Source organism: Squalius cephalus, assembly GCF_949319135.1.
Source record: "Squalius cephalus genome assembly, chromosome: 2".
In the NCBI taxonomy this organism is placed as follows: Eukaryota; Metazoa; Chordata; class Actinopteri; order Cypriniformes; family Leuciscidae; genus Squalius; species Squalius cephalus.
The window spans coordinates 46,793,311-46,815,549 of NC_137123.1; the positions used below are offsets into that span (position 1 = coordinate 46,793,311).

General features: G+C 35.7%; 2 protein-coding genes across 7 annotated transcripts in view; both read right to left on the reverse strand.

Annotated features, from left to right (window-relative positions):
* The window catches only part of tmem131l (transmembrane 131 like), a 59,827-nt gene extending 50,328 nt beyond the window's left edge, over window positions 1-9,499 (reverse strand). For 5 of the 6 annotated variants that reach the window (XM_079858300.1, XM_079858301.1, XM_079858298.1 and 2 more), the window contains exons 1-2: window positions 9,046-9,481; window positions 8,298-8,359 (exon numbers count right to left, since the gene is read on the reverse strand). In XM_079858300.1, the coding sequence (XP_079714426.1) occupies window positions 8,298-8,359; window positions 9,046-9,154 (171 nt within the window). In that variant the 5' untranslated portion in view covers window positions 9,155-9,481. Of the gene's footprint in view, window positions 1-8,297; window positions 8,360-9,045 lie in introns of all 6 variants that reach the window. The other variant, XM_079858297.1, reaches the window with a different exon arrangement.
* Window positions 9,500-11,720: 2,221 nt separating this feature from the next.
* mnd1 (meiotic nuclear divisions 1 homolog) overlaps window positions 11,721-22,239 on the reverse strand; it is a 28,798-nt gene continuing 18,279 nt past the window's right edge. Inside the window, exons 7-8 of the mRNA XM_079863971.1 lie at window positions 13,373-13,417; window positions 11,721-11,946 (exon numbers count right to left, since the gene is read on the reverse strand). Of these exons, the coding sequence (XP_079720097.1) occupies window positions 11,840-11,946; window positions 13,373-13,417 (152 nt within the window). The 3' untranslated portion in view covers window positions 11,721-11,839. The remainder of the gene's footprint in view (window positions 11,947-13,372; window positions 13,418-22,239) is intronic.

The window sequence follows — 22,239 nt, forward strand, 5'->3', positions numbered from 1 at the left end:
AATATATATTTGTTATATAGATTAGCCTACATAACAGTTATATTTTGAGTAAACATAAGGTTGTAATGAGGTTTAAAATAAAATAATAGAATAACACACGATGTTTAAAAGTTTGGGGTCAGTATGATTGTATTATTTATAAAAAAATTAAATTAAATAAAAAACATCAAGAAAAGAGGCATAAAACTGATCAAAAGTGACAAAAACATTTTCTAATTTTACAAAAGTTTTCAAATAAATACTGTTCTTTTGGATTTTCCATCCATTAAAAAAAAAGGTATAAAAAGTCACAGTCCCCCAGTATACAGGGGGAGTTACAGTATATAAAAAAAGTATCCTGGCTCTTCCCAGCTTTATAATGGGAGTGAGTAGCGCCAGAGATTCTGAAGCCCAAAAAAAGCACATCCATCCATCATAAAAGTAATCCATACTGTCCAAGAGGGTTAATAAAGGCCTTCTGAAGCAAAGCGATGCGTTTTTCTAAGAAAAATATCCATATTTATAACTTTCTAAACTAAAATCACTGGCTTCCGGCAAAGGCTGTACGCGAGTCTAGTTCCAGCGGAAGAGTGACCTCTGACCCTACGCATCAGGTATTGACGGACGCGGAAGCGCAGAGGATAGAGCAAAACAAAACACCGGTCACGAATTTGAAGTCTAAAACAAGGCTTTTATTAACCCCCGGCAGCCGAATGGATTACTTTTATGATGGATGGATGTGCTTTTTTGGGCTTCAAAATCTCAGGCGCTACTCACTCCCATTATAAAACTTGGAAGAGCCAGGATTTGTTTTAATGTAACTCCGCTTGTGTTTGGCTAAAAGAAGAAAGTCATATACACACTAGGATAGCTTGAGGGTGAGTAAATCATGGGTGAACTAACCCTTTAAGACTGGAGTAATGGCTGCTGAAAATTCAGATTTGCCATCACAGCAATATATTACATTTTAAAATATATTGAAATAGAAAACAGTTATTTAAATTGTAATAATATTTCACCATATTACTGTTTTTACTGTTGAACTACTGTTCAAAAGTCTGCATTTATTTGGTATTTATTTGTTCATTTACTTTTGAACAGTAGTGCAAGTTATGAATAAATGTAATACGTAAGAAATGTATTACATTCCTTCACTTAGCATTGCAAATAAAAATGTTACCTAAATAACATAAAACTGGAAATAGAAACCAGTAAATTCAGAGCACAAGTATACTTGAGCTGACCTTATTTTGAAAGCACCACAACTGAAAGGGAACACTGTACGATTTTGACACATAACCATACACTATTGCATAAACTACCAGTAGCACATCATAGGCAATTTTCTGAAATAGCCATCTTACTGAGAGCCTTGAAACCATGACTGACGAGTGTTACAGCAGGGTATCCATAGGAACTAGCTAACTTTAGCCCTCCAAGCATACAATAGGTGTATATAGAGGCCACTTGGTTGCCTGGTGTCAGATGACTGTTAAGTACACATTTTACAATGATTGGATTAATATACAGGGTATGGAGTCTTCCTCAAGATAGAAAACATGCAGTGAATCTGTAGAGTTTTAGTGTAGTACTTAGAATGCACTGAGTAAATGCAGCATCCATCCATCATCGGGTGAGGGTGGTTCTCTTTACATGGAATGCTGCAGGTCTACTCAATCACTCTTGCCATCTTGACTACAAATGAATCAAAGTCTATTTATGGCTCTGCTTTTAAACGGTTGTCAAGCTGATAATGTGTTTCTTAAATATAAAGCTGTTTGTTAATGTGACCTTCATTTTTATAATTAATTTTAATTTCATTTAATTAATTTTGTTCAATTCTGATATCAAAATCCAGATTATTCATGAATGAGCAAATCATATCTAGGACACACCAATCATGCTAGAACAAACCCAAAAAACAAATCCAACATGGTATTATTAAATCTAAACAACTTATTTTAAAACTAAAATAAAGCACATTTACTCAAAAACAGCTCAACAATATTTTAGAAATCAATTAGGCCTATTGCATATGCTATTTATAACATGGACTTCCTCTGATATAGAGCCTAAGGGAAATAAGGTTGCCCTATTCAACTTTAGAATGATTCATACACTGTAAAGAAGTGTAACCAACTTTCTTCAAACTGTTATTTTGCAGTTATGTAATGATAATGAACCACAGCAGAACATACTGACAGCCATTAAACAGCTAGGCCAATTAAATATTCCCCTGATGCAGACTAAAAAAATAAATAAATAAATAAATGACTCCAATCTGATGGTGTATTTTTAACTAGGCTATTCTATCAATCACGACATCAAGCATTTAACCACGATTTGAAGAGCGGCCTTCAAACCATGCTATTATAGTATCATTCAGATACTACTATTATACATTTTATTAATAGTTAGAATCAGTTTTTATTTTTATAATTTCTGTTTTCATTTGTTAAAGTTTTACTAGTTTTTTTGTGGTCATTTTTATAATTTTTTTAACATGTCTACATGGTTTTACTATATCATTTTTTATTTCAGTTTTAGTTACTATAGTACTAGTGGTGGAACAGATCACATTAGGTTGAGTCATTTTTCGGATCAGCAAAAAGTTCAAACAATTAAAGACAAGTAAACTAAACTTTTTTTTCAAGTAAAAAAAAACAAAACAAATAGACTAATTACAAGCATAGATGAATACAATATAACCAAGTTAGAAATAAAGTAGGGTCTAAAAGTAGTATTCAGGTTGTTCAAGGTTGTTCCTTAACTTAATTTTCTACGTGCAATTTACACAAGCTCTAAGTGCGTGCAAGACTGCTGCGAGTATGTGCTTAGAGCTATTAATGTTGTGAAAAATACATAGAGGACACCGACAACGCGCTGACAGACAGGTAACATTTAATATGAAAAAGTCTCAACTTTTCAAAATTAAACAATACATAGGCCTACCGTTTTGTGGCTCTTTAATGTGTCGTGACAGATTGCCTCAGTTAAAGCTGAACCGATCATCTCTTCCTTAGTTAATTTATAGCATCAAATAAATGTGACATGAATGAACGAACATCAGAAGGACTGTTGTTTTAACGTGGAAAGACATTGTACACCTTTTTTCAAGTTCAAATCCACCGATAATCCACAGTTAATCTTCTAACTGACTGACTGCTTTCGGACAAAAATGGCGGATTATGATTGGTCAGATCGCCTGCCAATCAAACTCCCTGCGACTGGTGAATTGAGGCTAATTTAAAAGTGAAAGTAAAATGCACACTGCAGCACCAGCTTTTTAAGTGATGTAAAAACTTTTTTTTTTTAAATATTTAAAATATTTGTTTAATAGCTTTAAAAATCTAAAATATTTGTTTAATAGCATCTTTTTATTTTGAACTGTTAATAAAGGCCAGTATCACCAGTGCCAATACAGCTACTGATGTCTTTATGAATTTTTTTTTTTTCTCAATTTCAGGGGATGGAGTAATTTTAGCCATTCAACAAAAAATGTTTACATACCAGTGAAACTTAAAAATAAACAAATTACAAGCAATAGTACAAATGAATACAAAAGAAAAAAATATACAAAATAAATAAAGTGCTTTAAGATTTTCACTTTCAAATATAAATTGAAAGTAGTATTTTTGTGGATTTTTCAAAAAAATCACATTTCTATAACTTTTTTTTTAACTTTACTTTTTAAAAGTTTTTTCACCTCAACAATAATCTGTCAAGCGTCTTCTTTAAAAAGAGACCAAACTTAAAGGTGCATTGCGTAATATTTAGGAGGATCTGTTGACAGAAATGCAATATCATATACATAACTATGTTTTCAGTGGTGTATAATGACCTTAATAAACCGTTATGTTTTTATTACCTTAGAATGAGCAAATTCTATCTACATACACCGCTGGTCCCCTTACATTGAAATGTGCCGACACGTTTCTACAGTAGCCCTAAACGGACAAATGCGTTTCGTCACTATGTCGTTGTTCGTGCAAAGAAGCTAGCTAAAGTCAGCGAATAAAACAGACACAATGATGTACAAGCAACAATAATATTCGCAAAAACATAGTTTTACTGAATAATTAGGTAACTCTAATTTCTTAATTTATCTTTGTAAAGAAACCTCATTGCTTAACTGGCTACTCTCTGCTGTCTCAGATGACGACATCTGTCGGCCACCGTAACTTCTTCTGGTTGCAATTCGCAACTTCACCATTAGATGCCGCTAGAAATTACACAGCGCACCTTTAATTCAGTGCTCTAAGCATTCAAGATTTCAACAGTTTAAAGGGGTCATGAACTGGATTGTTTTATTATTTTATAATGTTTCCTGGGGTGCCCTTATAATGTTAGTATGATTTTTACATAAAAAATTGTCATAATTTATAAATAAAAGCCATTTTTCCAAGCCTGATTTCTGCCTCAGATTTGAACGCTCCGTTTTAAGGGGCGTGTCTGCTGCGAGACTGCAGTGCAAACGCCCACTGCTGTGATTGGCTGACATGCTTGCAATGAAATAGCTAGTATTACATGAACTCTCTCGAAAACTTTTACTACGTTTTTACTATTACAGCTATCAAGATTAACAAATCGTGAAAAGTATCGTTTAAAGCATTATATTTAAATCTATTCCATCACAAGAAAGGTTGCAGCATGATGAGCACTGAGCAGATGACAGACAGTCTGTTGATCGCGTGAATAAAGATCTTATCATTGCAACGCAATTTTTGCACTCTCACAAATGCTTACACCAAATCACAATGCAAACACGATGTGAGTACACAGTAAGAGCTTCGTTGTGTAGTGTAACAGTGTCATTATGTCATCACGAGTTTGGTAAGTGTTAGGGCTGAACGATATGGACAAAATTTCATATCTCGATTTTCATGCCAGATATCTCGATATCGATACAATACGATATGACTACGTAAGTACTAAAAAAACAATACATTTAGAGTTTGTAAAATACATACTGATGTCTATGGAAGAGGTAATAATAATCCTTTCCATTATAATTCGACACGTTTTATTCATATCAGATACACATTGTGTAAGTATATTCAATGTTTACTCTATTCTATTCTCAGTTCACCAGCCACTTACTTTTAAGTATTTCAGGAGAAGTGGATGAATTCACGTGTTGTAAATCCAACAGATCCGATTCTCTGACCTGCGTCTGCGGCACAAACTAAAGATGGCGGCGCCCATCGCGCATACAGCTCAACTAACGCGATCATTATAAAGGTGTTTAAACAACAATACACTTCCACTTGCATGTATTTGACAATCGGAATATCAGATATTTCATGCCATAGCTAACACATTTGTGAATATTCTGAATAAAAAATGAAAAATGACATAAAGAAAGATCATCATTCATTCAGCGCTGTTGCTGCTGCGGTGTGTCACGTGACAAGCAATGACGCGTCACCATGGAAACGCCGCCCCCTCTCTCACAATATAGTTCCCACGTCCCTGGTAGTGTGAGCGCGCTGGCTTTAGCGGTGCATTCAAGGGCACTCGTAAAACTGATGTTTGTTGTGACTGCCAGAGTTGTATGCAGGGCGAGCGCGGAGAGGGGAAATCTATATCGTCTATATCGTTGCTTTTTCGATAGTAATATCTTGAAAGTTCATATCTCGATTATAGATACGATAACGATATATCGTTCAGCCCTAGTAAGTGTCCAGATAAGCTCTCGCGGCTCGCGCTGTGCTGTTTGATTGACAGCTTGGGCGAAAGGGATCGTTCTTTGATCGCTTTCTGTAGGCTATATAATTTAATAACAGTTTAAAAAAAGATTATTTTCATAATACTACGAGAAATTATGTGAAGTTGATCGTTTAGTCACTGATGCATAAACAGTATTGAACGATTTTAAGAGAAATATCTGAACTTGAATAATTACACCGAAATCACTGATCGCAGATCAGGCATTAGAATACACATGGTTACTTACATGTTGCTGGCAGATCCGTGTCGGGGAATTGTGATTGACTGATTTAATAAAGTTTAACCATGCTGGAATCCGAAGGAAGCTTATGACTGTCTTCTTCCACAAACAGGCACTGCACAATATTTAGTAAACAGCATGTTTATTGCTTGTAAGTAGCTCGATCCGGTAGCAATTATCATGTCGTCCTATGTTATTTAGCATGTTCGGGCGAATCGGTGGGCGGGGCTAACCAGGCCGTGTTGAAGTAGGCGTTGATCTTCTTTTGTGGAGGCGGTGTTTTATCCTCTTTGACGTCATTGTTCCCCACTTTGAAAAACGAGTCGTTTGCTGAGCCTGATGTCTATAAAAGCTTTTATTGGACTAACAAGGTAGTTTTCAGTTCTGAAACTTACAGGATATTATTATAGTATGATGATCTCTTATATGTCAAAAGCTCAAGGAAACTTTGATTTCTCAGTTCATCACCCCTTTAAATTGGAAATTTCATTTTCAGGTCAATGATCAAAAAACGCATAAATGGATTATAAGTAGGCCTACTACATAAATATAATTTGGTACCATAAAATCCCCCAAAAATACTAAATATTAAATAAAAAAACATTATCAAACTAAAATACACTACATTCATTTTATTGAAATAGAAAATAAATTCTATCGTTTTTAACAGGCACACGAGGAACACCAGGCTGTGCTAACGAGGATATTCTTCAAAACATAATTTTTACATAATTTTGTGTGTTTTTGTCCATTCAAGCATGATAAGACGCAAAAGACAGCCCTACTACATACAGATTATATTTAGTACAGATTGATATAACATTGCATCCACCTCCACTAGTACTGTCAAGACAACAAACTAAGCCCCTTTAAACAAATCGAGAACTATAAATTTATTTTTCCATCCACTTTGATTGTAGCCATTCTCAAGCCATAAGACAGGTCTCTTGCGTAACTGTTAACCACAAAAATGGCAAATTGTCTGTCAACCTGAAGCAGCAACAGTCTCTGTGCATGTTTGTGTGGCTTTAGCTTCCTGCCCCAAAGGAAACATGATAAAAATATCTTTATCAAACTTTAATCAGTCTCGTGTGCCTGATCGTGATAAAATAAAATCCATCACCACTAGAAACAGCACACTTTTATAACTATACCAGGTGTTGGGCTCAAATGCCAATGTTGTCATGTTTTGCATATAGCTCTATTAGCAATATGTTCATTCATATTAATATTTAATCATACAACCTATGCATTACCTCTTCTGCACAGCACAGCACAGCAACTCTTCTGTACATGTTATTCTGTCAAGTGTTTTTCTACAGGCCTAGATATGTTATTTCATTAGTCTGTCTAACTACTATTATTATTCCTCTGTGAACAGGAAGGAAGCATCTAGCAAATGCAAAGATCATACTTGGCAATTAAACTCTTACTTTCTAATAACTTTTTTAATCACAGGGAGGGAAAGTAAGTATGGCGTTTTATTGTATCTCATACAACCGGCTTAACCACAATTTGAAGTGCGGATCTCAGAAATCTTATTTGAGTATCACTTAGACACTATTGCAGTTTTTATTCATATTTTCCATTCGTTTTTACTTGCATATTTTCCATTTTCTTTTTAAGTTTTAGCAACTTTTTTGTGTGTTTTGTCATTTTGATTATTTTTGCTTTAAAAATTTAATAAAAAATGCACCGAAATGAAAATTCTGGGCCAAAACCCGAAAATGCCGATCATTTTTGGTGTCCTTAAACAATATGTCTATAGTTTTTATTAATTTCTACTTCAGTTTTAGTTTGTTATTTTAGTACATGGTTTTAATGAACTATAATATAACTTCACCCAAATAAAAGTCAAATAGGCGTGAGGGTGAGTAAACGACAACATTTTAATTTCTGAGTGAACTATACCTTTACAAATTCCATTTAGGACTAATCACTTAAAAATCACATAATAGATTTCGTACTATATATGCTGCTGGAATTAATGTCTGTTTGTTATTTGAGACGAAAACATGAGACTGTGCAAAAATGTATGTATTATGTTCTTTCAGGATCCTAGAGTCCTTACAGAAAGATGCCTCCCAGTTCCCGCCTCCACATGGAAACGCATTTCACCAAGCTAAATAAACAATCGCACTGCCCATATAAGCACTGCAAAAATCAATACATACTAAATCATATTGAAAATGAAAAAAGAAAGGTATTTAGATTTTTTTTTTTTTTTTTTGCCACCTTTGCAAATGTAACAACAGCACATTGCACCATGTCTCGCACGTGCTTTCGGCTCACAATGAAGTGAAGTTGCACTGTAATAAAAACGTCCAGCTTATGACGTCATTTTTTTTTTTTTAACCAGCTCACATACCTGCGATGGCGTGAAGAAGTCTGCGTCCTCCTGCCAAACCACGCTGGGCATCTGAGTCAGAGCTTCAGAAAGAAAGAATAACAAACATATAGAACATAAAGCGAGCAGATCAACAAACACCAGGCCAATTAACTACTGTATCTAACGTTACACAAAAAATACAGGAAATCCGAAAATGACACTAGTGCTTGTCTTCTCATGCGTTATCTAATGTTTGGTTTGCAGTAGTTGAACAGTAAGCAGTATATGAAGTGGCGTGGATGACAAAAGGCGTGCAATTGAACGGACAAGCTATTTTAGTCCAGAGCTCACACCATGACAACAATCCACATAACCTTACATGCCGCTGGAAACACGTTTAAATGTGCATTAATACTGTTCGTAGCTTGTGTTTTCTTCTGCGAACATCGAATATACGCTTAGTTCCCATAGACTGCACTGAATATCAGCTGTATGCAGATATATGAGCTTTGTAGCATATCGCATTAACACAGGAAATCGAACAAAACCCCAAAAACGCTTAAGCAGTCTGTCTTCAGATTTGAATCAAACGATAAATCCTTATGCAGATAGACAGACGAATGAAACTAGAATAAAATAGATCAGCTTTCGGGTGAATACTGTGTCCTTATAGCATAACGAGTGCACTTGAATACTTGTCAAATCAGCCCTCGGCAGTTCCTCCGACATTTTCACACTCGCGTTGCATTCGTGAACAAACTAAATAAGGCGAATCGGTCTCCCTCACCTTGAAACTGAGCTTCTCCGTGTTGAATGTACGGCAATAACAGCTGTAGGAGTCGCAGAAGCACATTAATCCATGTTTTTCTGTGTGTGAAGTCCCTTTGGCTCGCCATGCTGGCTGTGTTGAGCTCCCTGGCTTGGCTTCACTTCTTTCTCTTTCTCTCACTCACCCTCCCTCCTTTCCTATGCGAGTGTGAGAGTGTCGCCCACTACAGCCAGACAAGCCATCTACACTCTACAGACCAATTCGCATTTCACACAGCACAAACAAACGCAAACAAACAAGTTTTCCGTTGGATTTAGAATTTTCTGAAAAATAACTGTCATGTTCACACTGCCCCAATAGACACAGACAAACGCTGATTGAACATATTCAGTCGGGGAAAAACAAACCCCGACCAACGCCAACAGGGCACACTGACAGTTGACTGACTCTGTGTGTTTTTCGGTTCGTGAACGAATCGTTCTTTTGAACCGGTTCTTTTTTTTTTTTAGTGAACCGGTCGAACCAGGACACTACATCGGACTGAATGGCTGATCCACAACTAACGTTACTCACTTTCGGATATGCCTGACAGTCCCTCTGAGCTCTGACTCGAAATAAACCAAATATGATAATATTATTATTATTATACTAAAACATTATTTTCAGGAAGAGCTAATTTAATTTCTAAGTAAGTTGATATTTTGACGTAAACACTAGCCAACGTTTTAAAGGGTGCAAAGTAAACGTTTATAATGTGTTAATCATATTCAGGTTCCGTTTCAGCAGTTCTCAGATCAGCGCTACAGCAGTTCTCTGATCAGAGAACCGATGAGCTGGAGATACTGAGCATGCGTGATGGCACAGTCTCTAAACCGATCTTTCTTTCGGCCAACTGCATGCTGTGCTGCTGATACATGAGCTCAGGTGAACCGGGGACTTAAATGAGGGGCCGAATGCGGCGAAATGTAAGTTTATTTAATAACAGATTAAATAAAATTGATTAAGACCAGGTTATTCACTTTATAGGCTATTATTTAGACATGTAAAACATCTGCGTTTGCACATCGCCTGTACAGGGTTCATTTGCAGAGCGTAAATGTAAGAAACTTATCCAAGATGATTATGACGACGTTATGATTACAAATGAATTTATCTGAATTCATTTTTATCCGCCTGCATGATAGAATTGACGTAATTACGTGAGGACGTTAAAGAACTGGTGAACCGTTTTTTTGAACCGGTTCATTGAAACGAACTGTCCGAAAGAACCGGACTTCCATTCACTCGCATCGATAGCAGTGTAGATGTGGAGAAATGGTACACTTATACTGTTTAGATCACATTGCTATATAACATTCACAAATAAATGGAAGTTCAATTAACCCTTGAGATATCCAATGTTTTGGTCATTGTAAAAAATGGACAACAATATGACATCATTGTTAAATATTACACCAATTATGGAAGCCAATTTCCATCACACATAAAAAAAAAAAAAAACATGCTTTTGTAAATTATAATTATGACTTAAAGTTGAAATTATGACAGTCATATAATGACAATTATAAAGTCACATTTATGTCTTAAAAAGTCAAAATTGTAACGTCAAAATACCAATTACTCAAGACTTGTGCCTTGGTTTCCTGTTTAAATGTACTTGATTATGGATTAATAAAACTTGTTTAAAAATATAAACCCTTAAAACATCTAATATTTTTGTTATTGGAAAAAAAAACAAATTAAAAAATAAATTAAAAATCCACATTAAAAAAATCCAACTATGTACATGTATTTTTGAAGCATTCCTAACAAGAAAAGCACCGAAATATGCAATTGCAATCAATCAATTTTTTCCCCCCATCGATTTAACTAATCTACTAAAGCTTTTTATGGACCTTGTTTTTGTGTAAAATTGTTCTATTAACAATGTATTGATTAATAGACGTTATTTTAAATGATTACAACTATTCAGGAAACACTCATATTTTAAAACTGTACTTCATCACAACATTACTGTTGAAATTAACAAGCATTAATTATTTTTTAACAAACTTCGAACCTAATGGTACAGGTATCAATATGTGTGTGTGTGTGTGTGGTGTTTTCATGCATTTAAATGTAGTTATGATGTTGCAAATTGATAGGACATTACAAAATGTGCTTAAACGTGCATTTATTAGCCATTGACCATTTTTCATATTTACAGCATACAAAAATGTGCCCTTTGAAAAAGTGGCCACTAATAAAACCAAAATGCAAACAAAAAATCATCTGAATTGAAATTAGCAAGAATACTTTATACAGAAACATGCATGCTTTTGCTATTAGAGTTTTTTTTTTTTCCCATAAACAATTTTACCTTACTTCAAACTAACTTTAACCTGTGATTAATTTCCTTGAATTGACCTTTGATGTGCACCTCCATTCATTATCCTAGCACCAGTGAAGCTCAGTTTCTCTATCAACACGAGTCCAAACAGTCAGTATGGTTATCGGGTGCATCTCTGAGCAGCCAAGGGTTGACACAACACCTTCTCCGCTTACACACCGGGAGCATTTTTACCATCGTTTATCCATTTATGCTGACAAATCAATCTTGAAGTTTGCCTTAGACTAGACAAGGTTCAAATTTCAAGGGTGGGGCACTCCTGAGAATTTACACCGCACTCTTCGCAATGTATATAGCTCACAGCTTTGTCTCGAACATGCAGAACCGAGAACAAAATGTAAAACAAACTGATGCATAAAGCTTGATTGTGCAGTGTTGAACAAATCAAACAATCACTAGATCCAAGAGGCTGGGAATTTTTGGTCAATTAATATAGTCAAAGTCCTCTGGTATTCCAAAAGCTTTGTCCAAGTGGGTGTTCTCAAAGCCAAACTTCTTCTTTGCCCAGGATTTGATTGCAAAAACATTATCTGGAAAAGAATGAATGTGAAACATGACACACACATTTCAGATGAATTCATCTTAGTCATTGTGCAACAAACCCAGCCCTTTTCACAGACTGTGATGACGCATTTCCAAATCTATAACAGTTTTTCATATTTTAATAAAAAAAAATGTAATATACATTTATAATGCTATGCTTTGTGTCAACAAAAAATTAATTAATGCTCACAATGCATTAATGTATTAGAATCGTTTTTAATACAACGGCTGAGGGAGAGACATCTTTCTCTCTTCTGACTTGCTGTAATCAATCTCTCAATATTTTTTCCATCTTTTCGAAAGTCATGGCAACGCTATCACAGAGTTTTTCATTTTGCTATTGGAGCAAATGGGAATACAAAAATGATGTTTGCTATATTTGTCGTCTTGCATTTGCCACTATAGAAGTTTACACAATTATAACGACATCCGGTTCTGATAACCCTGGGGATGTGAAAAGGGTCCACTGTGCAAACAGCAAGACAGTTAAGTGTAATTATACATTTGAAGAGAACAGGCACTGATTTTGCCTTTTAATACAGAGATTTTACATTTCAGTAAGAAGTTGCTTTCACTATTTGAAATGCTCATAAATCAGTTAAATCATCTATTGCATTACATCTACTGATATTATAAGGTTTGTTTTAGGGATAAGCTAACAGTAAATCATTTCCACATACAAACCATTCCATCTATGAGATCACTCAGTAATATAGTAAAACCTACATGTGTTTGCGATTCCCTAGTGTACAGTGTACATTGTGTTTGACTCTTGGCTGAAATATGATCTATTAAATGTAAACAGAACATTAAACCCTTACCATTTGGCATGTCTGCTGTTTTCCGAAACATGCCTGCACCAAAGGTTTTCGTACACTGCTCATCTGAGAGCACTTTTGTAGTTACGTTTGCAGAGTGCATAAAGGAATTTCCATCCTGAAGTTAAGCGGTATGCATGTCTGTGTCTGCTGCATTCCACAAAAATCATGCCTGGGAATAACCAAGGGTTTGTACTGCACAGCAGTCAGGAGTTATAAAAACACGCAAGTTAATTTTACTCAGCCACAAATAAGACTGGGACTTTGGGCCACGGTATCAAATTCAACAACACTTCTGCATCAAACCAATATTTGAGAACGGGCCAACTGTGATCACCTTCACAAGCAGACAAGATGGTCGGTCGTATTTCAAAACACTGCACGTGATATTTTCTTTCATTAGACAAAGAACAGTCTGAGACAACTATATGTGCTAGATAGAATAATAAATAATATATGTGCAGATCTAAGGCTGGACTGATCTTAGACCGATCTGACAAAACTGGATTCTCAGGATTGTCTGTGGCCTACATTTCAGAACCTGTGGACGCATCACATGACTTGACAGGAGGTGTGAGGCATGCAAATGACTTACCCGTCCACCTAGACACGGCCTCTTTTGCTGTAATGTTGGCCTTACCTAGAAAAAGGATGAACATGTTAGCAAGGCCATACTTTTCAGGTTACATTGTGAAGTTCATAATTTTACAGTTTTTCCCCCCCTTTTAATCATAGCTTTTCATTTTTGATAAAAAAAAAAAAATCCTTTAAATGTAGTCAATATTTGACAATGTCATAATCATTCATTTCAGTCTATATATATCAGGGATGGGCAACTTCAGTCCTGGAGGGCCACTGTCCTACAGAGTTTAGCTCCAACCCTAATCAAACACACCTGAACAAGCTAACCAAGGTCCTCAGGATTACTAGAAAATTACAGGCAGGTGATTTTTTTCAGGGTTTGAGCTAAACTCTGTAGGACAGTGGCCCTCCAGGACTGAAGTTGCCCATCCCTGATATATATATATATATATATATATATATATATATATATATATATATATATATATATATATATATATATATATATATATATATACAGTGAGGAAAATAAGTATTTGAACACCCTGCTATTTTGCAAGTTCTTGGAAATCATGGAGGTGTCTGAAATTGTCATCGTAGGTGCATGTCCACTGTGAGAGACATAATCTAAAAAAAAAAAATCCAGAAATCACAATATATGATTTTTTAAATAATGTATTTGTATGATACAGCTGCAAATAAGTATTTGAACACCTGTCTATCAGCTAGAACTGACCCTCAAAGACCTGTTAGTCTGCCTTTAAAATGTCCACCTCCACTCCATTTATTATCCTAAATTAGATGCACCTGTTTGAGGTCGTTAGCTGCATAAAGACACCTGTCCACCCCATACAATCAGTAAGAATCCAACTACTAACATCGCCAAGACCAAAGAGCTGTCCAAAGACACTAGAGACAAAATTGTACACCTCCACAAGGCTGGAAAGGGCTACGGGGAAATTGCCAAGCAGCTTGGTGAAAAAAGGTCCACTGTTGGAGCAATCATTAGAAAATGGAAGAAGCTAAACATGACTGTCAATCTCCCTTGGACTGGGGCTCCATGCAAGATCTCACCTCGTGGGGTCTCAATGATCCTAAGAAAGGTGAGAAATCAGCCCAGAACTACACGGGAGGAGCTGGTCAATGACCTGAAAAGAGCTGGGACCACCGTTTCCAAGGTTACTGTTGGTAATACACTAAGACGTCATGGTTTGAAATCATGCATGGCACGGAAGGTTCCCCTGCTTAAACCAGCACACGTCAAGGCCCGTCGTAAGTTTGCCAATGACCATTTGGATGATCCAGAGGAGGCATGGGAGAAAGTCATGTGGTCAGATGAGACCAAAATAGAACTTTTTGGTCATAATTCCACTAAACGTGTTTGGAGGAAGAAGAATGATGAGTACCATCCCAATAACACCATCCCTACTGTGAAGCATGGGGGTGGTAGCATCATGCTTTTGGGGTGTTTTTCTGCACATGGGACAGGGCGACTGCACTGTATTAAGGAGAGGATGACCGGGGCCATGTATTGCGAGATTTTGGGGAACAACCTCCTTCCCTCAGTTAGAGCATTGAAGATGGGTCGAGGCTGGGTCTTCCAACATGACAATGACCCGAAGCACACAGCCAGGATAACCAAGGAGTGGCTCTGTAAGAAGCATATCAAGGTTCTGGCGTGGCCTAGCCAGTCTCCAGACCTGAACCCAATAGAGAATCTTTGGAGGGAGCTCACACTCCGTGTTTCTCAGCGACAGCCCAGAAACCTGACTGATCTAGAGAAGATCTGTGTGGAGGAGTGGGCCAAAATCCCTCCTGCAGTGTGTGCAAACCTAGTGAAAAACTACAGGAAACGTTTGACCTCTGTAATTGCAAACAAAGGCTACTGTACCAAATATTAACATTGATTTTCTCAGGTGTTCAAATACTTATTTGCAGCTGTATCATACAAATAAATAGTTAAAAAATCATACATTGTGATTTCTGGATTTTTTTTTTTAGATTATGTCTCTCACAGTGGACATGCACCTACGATGACAATTTCAGACCCCTCCATGATTTCTAAGTGGGAGAACTTGCAAAATAGCAGGGTGTTCAAATACTTATTTTCCTCACTGTATATATATATATATATATATATATATATGGTGCGGCTTAGTGGGTAGCACCGTCCTCGGTTCGAGTCCCTGCTGAGTCCTTTCTGTTTGAAGTTTGCATGTTATCCCTGTGTCTGTGTGGGTTTCCTTCGGGTATTCCGGTTTGCCCCACAATCCAAAAACATGCATTACAGGTGAATTGATAAAAACTAATAAATTAATAAAAACCTATTTTTAGTTGACAAAATAAAATTAAAGTGAAAAAAACAAACAAAAAAACAAACAAATATATTGTCAACAAATATATAAACATTTATATATATATATATATACAGTAGGTAGTCAACCAGAATGCCTATTACCACCGTGGCAAAAATAAACCAGTCGCATTTCAAAGTCATTCGTGAAATGACTGCCAGGTGGCGCAAAGGTATATTGTGCAAAACAGCAGCAATTGCCGCATTTTGAAATGTAAGTGGGGTTAATATCAATTAACAGCGAGGATGAAATACTACAACTATGGTAAACACAATAGAAAACATTTTTAGAACAGAAAAATAGAATCAAAAGTTAAAAATAGAGACGACAACATTATAGCCTATATTTCATATTGTCGACGTCGGTGGGCAACATAAGCCTAGGCTATTCCCCAGGGGAGCAGCGCGATAACAAAAAAACAAAAACAAAATAACAAACAAAAATAAATTCGTTGCAATGAAGCTGATTATTTTTACTATTCTATTGAGGAATGAGAGGAATGAAGAGTGTTTCTCGCTCGTGTGAGCGAACACTAACTGCTGGACAAACGAACTTTTGGGCATTTCTCCGTAAGTAAATTCGTGGCCGAGTGGTAGAACTTAGGTTTCGATCATTTTAGATGACACGGATTCAAATCCCGAACAAACATATTATTAATGCATTTTATATTATTAATGCAGAGAGATTTGTCTATTTCTAAAACTCTGTTACACCATATTGTTTTTTTGCTTATATTTATAAAATAAAATTACCATGCATTTCCATTTTACACTAAGGAACAAATATTATCCAACAGAATGACTAAATTTGCATCTGTATAATAATTCCAATCGTAATTTCAAAAGCATTTCTGTAAAAAATAAAATAATAATAATATTAATATAAATGAATGTATATATATATATATATATATTTTGTATGTATTTTTAAATAAAACTAAATTATCTCAACATGGTTTTTTGTCTTGTCTTCATTATCATTGGCGAAATAAAACTCTTCTCTAACAGACGTCTGTGTCAGTAAATTTGTTGATGACATTGACAACATCTTATCTGCTAGATGCAGTTGTTGTCTTGTTAAACTTTCGACTTTGCAGATCCTACATGTGATTTGTGAAACTGAACAACTCAAAGTGCAGCAGATGGTTGTACATCACGCTAGCTAGTCTCTCTTCCATAGAGTCCATAGATTTTCTTCTAAGACAGTTAGCAGAGCCACTTTGATATGTAATCCATCAAACTGAATGTGCTGCCCAGACCACTTCAATTTCAGAGCTAGATTAACAAATGCTCAAAAGCCACTCCAAGGCTTTGGGTCAAATTCAATCTGGAAAAAAGGTAGATCTGCAGTCTTAATGCCTTCTGTTCTCCCTGTGCATACTGACTTGACAGGATTAGATGGACGACACTGCAGAGCAACAGGGCAATAGAACAGGTCAGGTGGTGAATGTAAATAAATATAAAGGCTTAAATAAATATAAGAGCCTCAAAAGTCAACACTGGGGAGTGGGGATATAATAAACCTTTTCCATACAAAAGAACACAAAGGTTGGAAACTGAAAATAAGAAAAAAAAAAAAAAAAGTACTGTAATCGACCGATGCACAAAAGGTTTTGGAACGTGCATTCTTCTGCAATGCAGACTTAACACACTAATATAATGCGCTGACAATGTTTCTGAATTGAAAACTGCTACTGAATATAGAGCAGGAAACATACAGCAAATTAATCCAGTGAATCCAAAACAGAGCACAGCAGTTCTTTCCTAAAATAATGACTCTTTTAAGCTGGTTTATTTTACTGAATATGCTAATAAATGACTAGAAGATAAATACACATAAGCTACATAAATTCTTCAACTAACCAATCACAAATGTTGTCTACATGTTGTCACTTCTTCTTGAGTCTCTCCATCTTTGAACATAAAAGGCTAAAAGTTTTTGAAATTTTCAGGACACAAGCTGTTGCAGCAGCTCATTTGCATTTAAAGGGATAAACACAAAAACTGCGTTTTTGGTCACCCTCAAAAAGTGACCATTTTAACATGCTATATAACATATCTGTGGTGTATTTTGAGCTAAAACTTCACATACACATACATCAGAGACTTATTTTACATCTTGTGAAAAGGGCATTATACCACCCCTTTAATCAATCAAAACCATTGAGCGCACAAAGTCAGTTTGATTTATTTTATTATTGAAATGCACTCATCATTTAGCAATTGAACAGAATTTCTTTTTTCCTTTCTCAAAAGAACTAAAAAAAGGATTTATAATCTAAATATCATGCTTGTTATTCAATGAAAGGCACTAATACATTTGCTTTTATTAGCACATCTACAAAGTGTAATGACAGCGCTGCCATGTTCAGCACCTCAGAATTAATCAGGGTTAAGTGTAGCGCTCAAGGCTCAATCTCAGCAGCCCTCTGGTACTGACTCAACGTCCCCTGGGTGTCCCAACTGGGACACATACCAGTAACCTTTTGATAACTTGCGTGGAGCCCTCGCTCACTAAAGCGGAGAAAAAAAAATAAAACCTTCAAGATCAATTAAGTTGCCCTTGAATATAAATAACTGTGAAATCTCTTTTCCTATGCGGTGAAGATTAATACACAATCTAAACACTAACAGGGTGATTAGCACTTGTTATTATCACCATGAAGGAGTTTATTTTGTGAAAACAACCAACTGACTGAACATTCCCTGCTTACTATATGGCTACTTAAATAAATACATGGACATGAAATATTGATGAGTTTTGAATACTGAATATTCTATGTGAGAAAAAAAAGAGATTCCTGATCCTGAATGTCCAGAGACAATGAGCAAAATCTCAGCTTTCCATCAAAATCAGCATAAAATAAATTAACATGAAACATTGTTAGGTGTTCAAGCACGAAGTGCTGAAACCCTAATGTAATTGTAAGGATTTTTATTGTTATTCTTCCAGCGTAAAACTGATCGTGCAGACCAAACCGTAAGGCCCAGAGACTTGAAACTTGGCCAGATGGTAGATCTCAATTTGGGGAGAGACCGACAAGGTATGACCCATTCTGGCCAATAGGAGGCTCTACGGCAATCAAAACCATGAAACTGCTCATAACTCCTAAACCATTTGTCGTAGATCTTATATTGTTGGAATCCTTGGCTCAAGAAGAGCAATTTCCATCCGATTTCAGTTTTTTTAATTTGAGCCATTTTGAATTTTGTCCAAAAAGGTTTTTGTTTTTTTTCCGCACGATTGGAACTAAACCAGTGCAGAAAGATTGTCTAGAGTCTGACTATCAATAATTATCAAAAAAAAAGGTAGAAATTTCGATTCACAGTCGCTAAGTGTGATAAACTCCCAAGATCATCTAACTGCGTGACGTAAATTACATTAATGGCACAGCTTCACGTTCTTTTGTAATTTATTTGCATTAATTGTATTAAATTATTTTAACGTGTTAAGGATTTTGAAATTAATCACATGCGTTAATGCTGACAGCACTACTTTTTACACATTGGCTTAAAGTGCTTGAACCCCAAAAATTGTTGCTCGCAGCTATATTTTAAATTGAAATTATTAGCATTATTGTCAAGACTGTGGAGAGAGAGAACACAAGCACAGCTACACTATCATTTAGAAATTTGAGGTCAGAAAGATTTCTTTAAATAAATTAATATTTTATTCAGCAAGTATGCATTAAATTGATTAAAGTGAAAATTAAGACTTTTTACAAAAAAAAAATAAAAAAAAATAATAAAAAATAAACTTTTTTTTATGTGGCACTAAAGAAGTAATGGCTGCTGATAATTCAGCTTTTCCATCACAGGTATAAATTACATTTTAAAATGTAATCAGATAGAAAGTTATTTAAAATAGTATGGATATTCACATTACTGTATTTTTACCACATTTTTGATCAAATAAATGCCTTGGCGCCATAAGGAACTTCTTTCAAAAACATAAAAAAAAAATTACAAGAGAGATAAATTCAGTAATGGGATTGAATCTTGAGTGTAACTTTAAAAAAATTACTTGGCCATTTCTCCTACAAATATAGACATAGACCTTTTTAATATATTACTGTCAACCAGTAAGAAGGCCACAATTTTTTTTTTTTTTTTTAAATTAGACCAAATGTAAAACTAATGTAGTATTAAGGCCTAAAAAGGACTCTTGAACCTCTCGACTCTTAATCCACAACTTGTAGAATATGACCGGCACCTAAATACTAATAAATGTAACATACAGGGCGGGATTTAGGGGGCCCCTGGTTTGGGCCCTACCTACGCTTCAATTGACCTCAACTAGAACATCATTGTGGAGTAGCACAAAATACACAAAAAATAAAATAGGCTTTGAGGTTCCTAGAACAGTTAATACTCAACATGCCTAGCCTAGTCAAAGTTTGGATGTCATATTAAAAAGTCATTATAATACAATAATATTCAGGAGCAATAAAGCCAGAGATTACCTGTATTTTTAACAGTTATTTTTTTTATTTTATTTTTTACAATGATTCGGCTACATTTATTAAACCTTTCGCCAGTACGATCACAGCGAACACTCAAATCTGCGTTTGTGCTGCCGCTGAGCCAGAGAGCAGTTGTCACGTACAGTATAGGTATGAAACAGCTTCACAAACCTTTTCAACCACACAGTATTGTTATTCCTGTGTTACAATAATTAAAATCATCACAGAAGTACTGGGATAAAAGTTTATAGTTCATATTTAAACATTGATGTCTATGGTAGCGATCAAAATAGACTAATCACCTTTTGAGTCAGACCATTCACACATCGGTTCCAAAATACCAGTAAACTCTGGGATGATGTAATTAACCGGAAGTTTATGACTTGACAGTGACAGTATAGCTAATGGTTGTTGACAAATCTCTTCATCCGCCCAGACGAGGAGAAAGACGAGGAGAAAGGCGTTTACTCAGCACTGTTTACAAAAGACATTTGTAAGCAGTGCTGAGTAAACGCGTCATCTGCGTCATAATTTTATGAATGACCCAGAGCCGTTGCTCTTTCAACGGCTTCTGATTGGCCCAAATCACTTCTTGAATCGGCGCATTCTGACCTTGTACGTACAAAAAAATGGTAATCTTCATTCTGCATTCACACAGCGCATAAACCGGTAATTTACTGGTAATGTTACAACTTCGCTTACTCAATTTATCCAGAATCATGCAGCTCTAGTATGAGTATGTAAATATGCAAGTCTATACGTTGCTCTTTGTCCTGTTCTTTTAATTTTTCTTTTTTTGAACATTTTGAAAATTGTTTGAAAAAAGAAAATATATATATATTTTTTTTTATAAATCTTACCAACTCTTTTAAATGGTAGTGCATTTAGGATACTTTGGTTTCCCAGGCCCTGTTTACACCTGGTTTTGGTCGATTGGTCGACACCCGTTTTGGTCGATTGAATCACAAGTAGATGAGGGAGACACATCCTCTTTTACACCTGTTGCTTTAATCCGTCTCTTTTGTCCACTTTCAACCACTTCTGTCCTGATTTCTTTGAGGAGAGGGTCTATGGGCGGGTAAATGTATGTTTTTTTTTTTTTCAGATCTTTCAAACTAATGGACAAAATAAGCTCACACATTTTACATATGAACATGCCCGGAGACGACGGAAAAACATGGAGAGCAGCAGCTTTTTCGTTTTCACCCCGTTTACACCTGTCAATATTTGATCCATGAATGCTGTAACTGGCCAATCAGAATCAAGCAGTGCTCTGAAACAAGATGGAAGTAATTTACTGGTTGACAACGGCGTACCCCCAAGTTGTTAGAAAACACACGCTAATTCGTTAATTCCTTTCCAGCGTACATCCTCTATAGCAACACAACAAAAAGCAAGTTGAGACAAGCAATGACTGAACAAAAAAAAACAAAAAAAAAGACCAACCATTAAAGTGTACAGCCACATTAACCATGACAAACACACCAAAAACAAAAGAAATACCCTTTCAATGTTACTAGCACTAGTGCATATATTCTAAATGGGGATCATGAACCCTACACTGAATAAATACAAATGTTTTGTCAGTTGCCTGACATTTGTGTGTGATTGTGTGCTCTTCTGTTAAACATATTTTTAGAAAATGGCACCTCAGAGAGATGCAATAGTTCAGACTGTCTGTAAGCCAATTTTAAATGTGATTAAAATATAAACATAACAAATCCCCAGATGCAGAGAAAGCATTGAGTATTTCAGCTGGGACAACTAACATTTTCACAGCATTTAAACTGGAGGGGTTGTTAGAGAGACTGCAGGGATGGGTTGATGAACACAGTGGATGATGTAAAGAGAGGTTACAAATGATATTTTCTCTCAAGAGACATGAGTCATTATCTCCACCAGCGCCTGCAAGAGATGATTACTCACGGCGATGGGTCAGGAATATTATAACAAGGCATTGAACATTTGTGTAGAACTTTAGCTGTGTTTTGGTTGCAGGGTATCTACAGTATTTAAATTTAAGACTTTTAAAGACCTGCACAACTAAAATTAATACCATGTCCA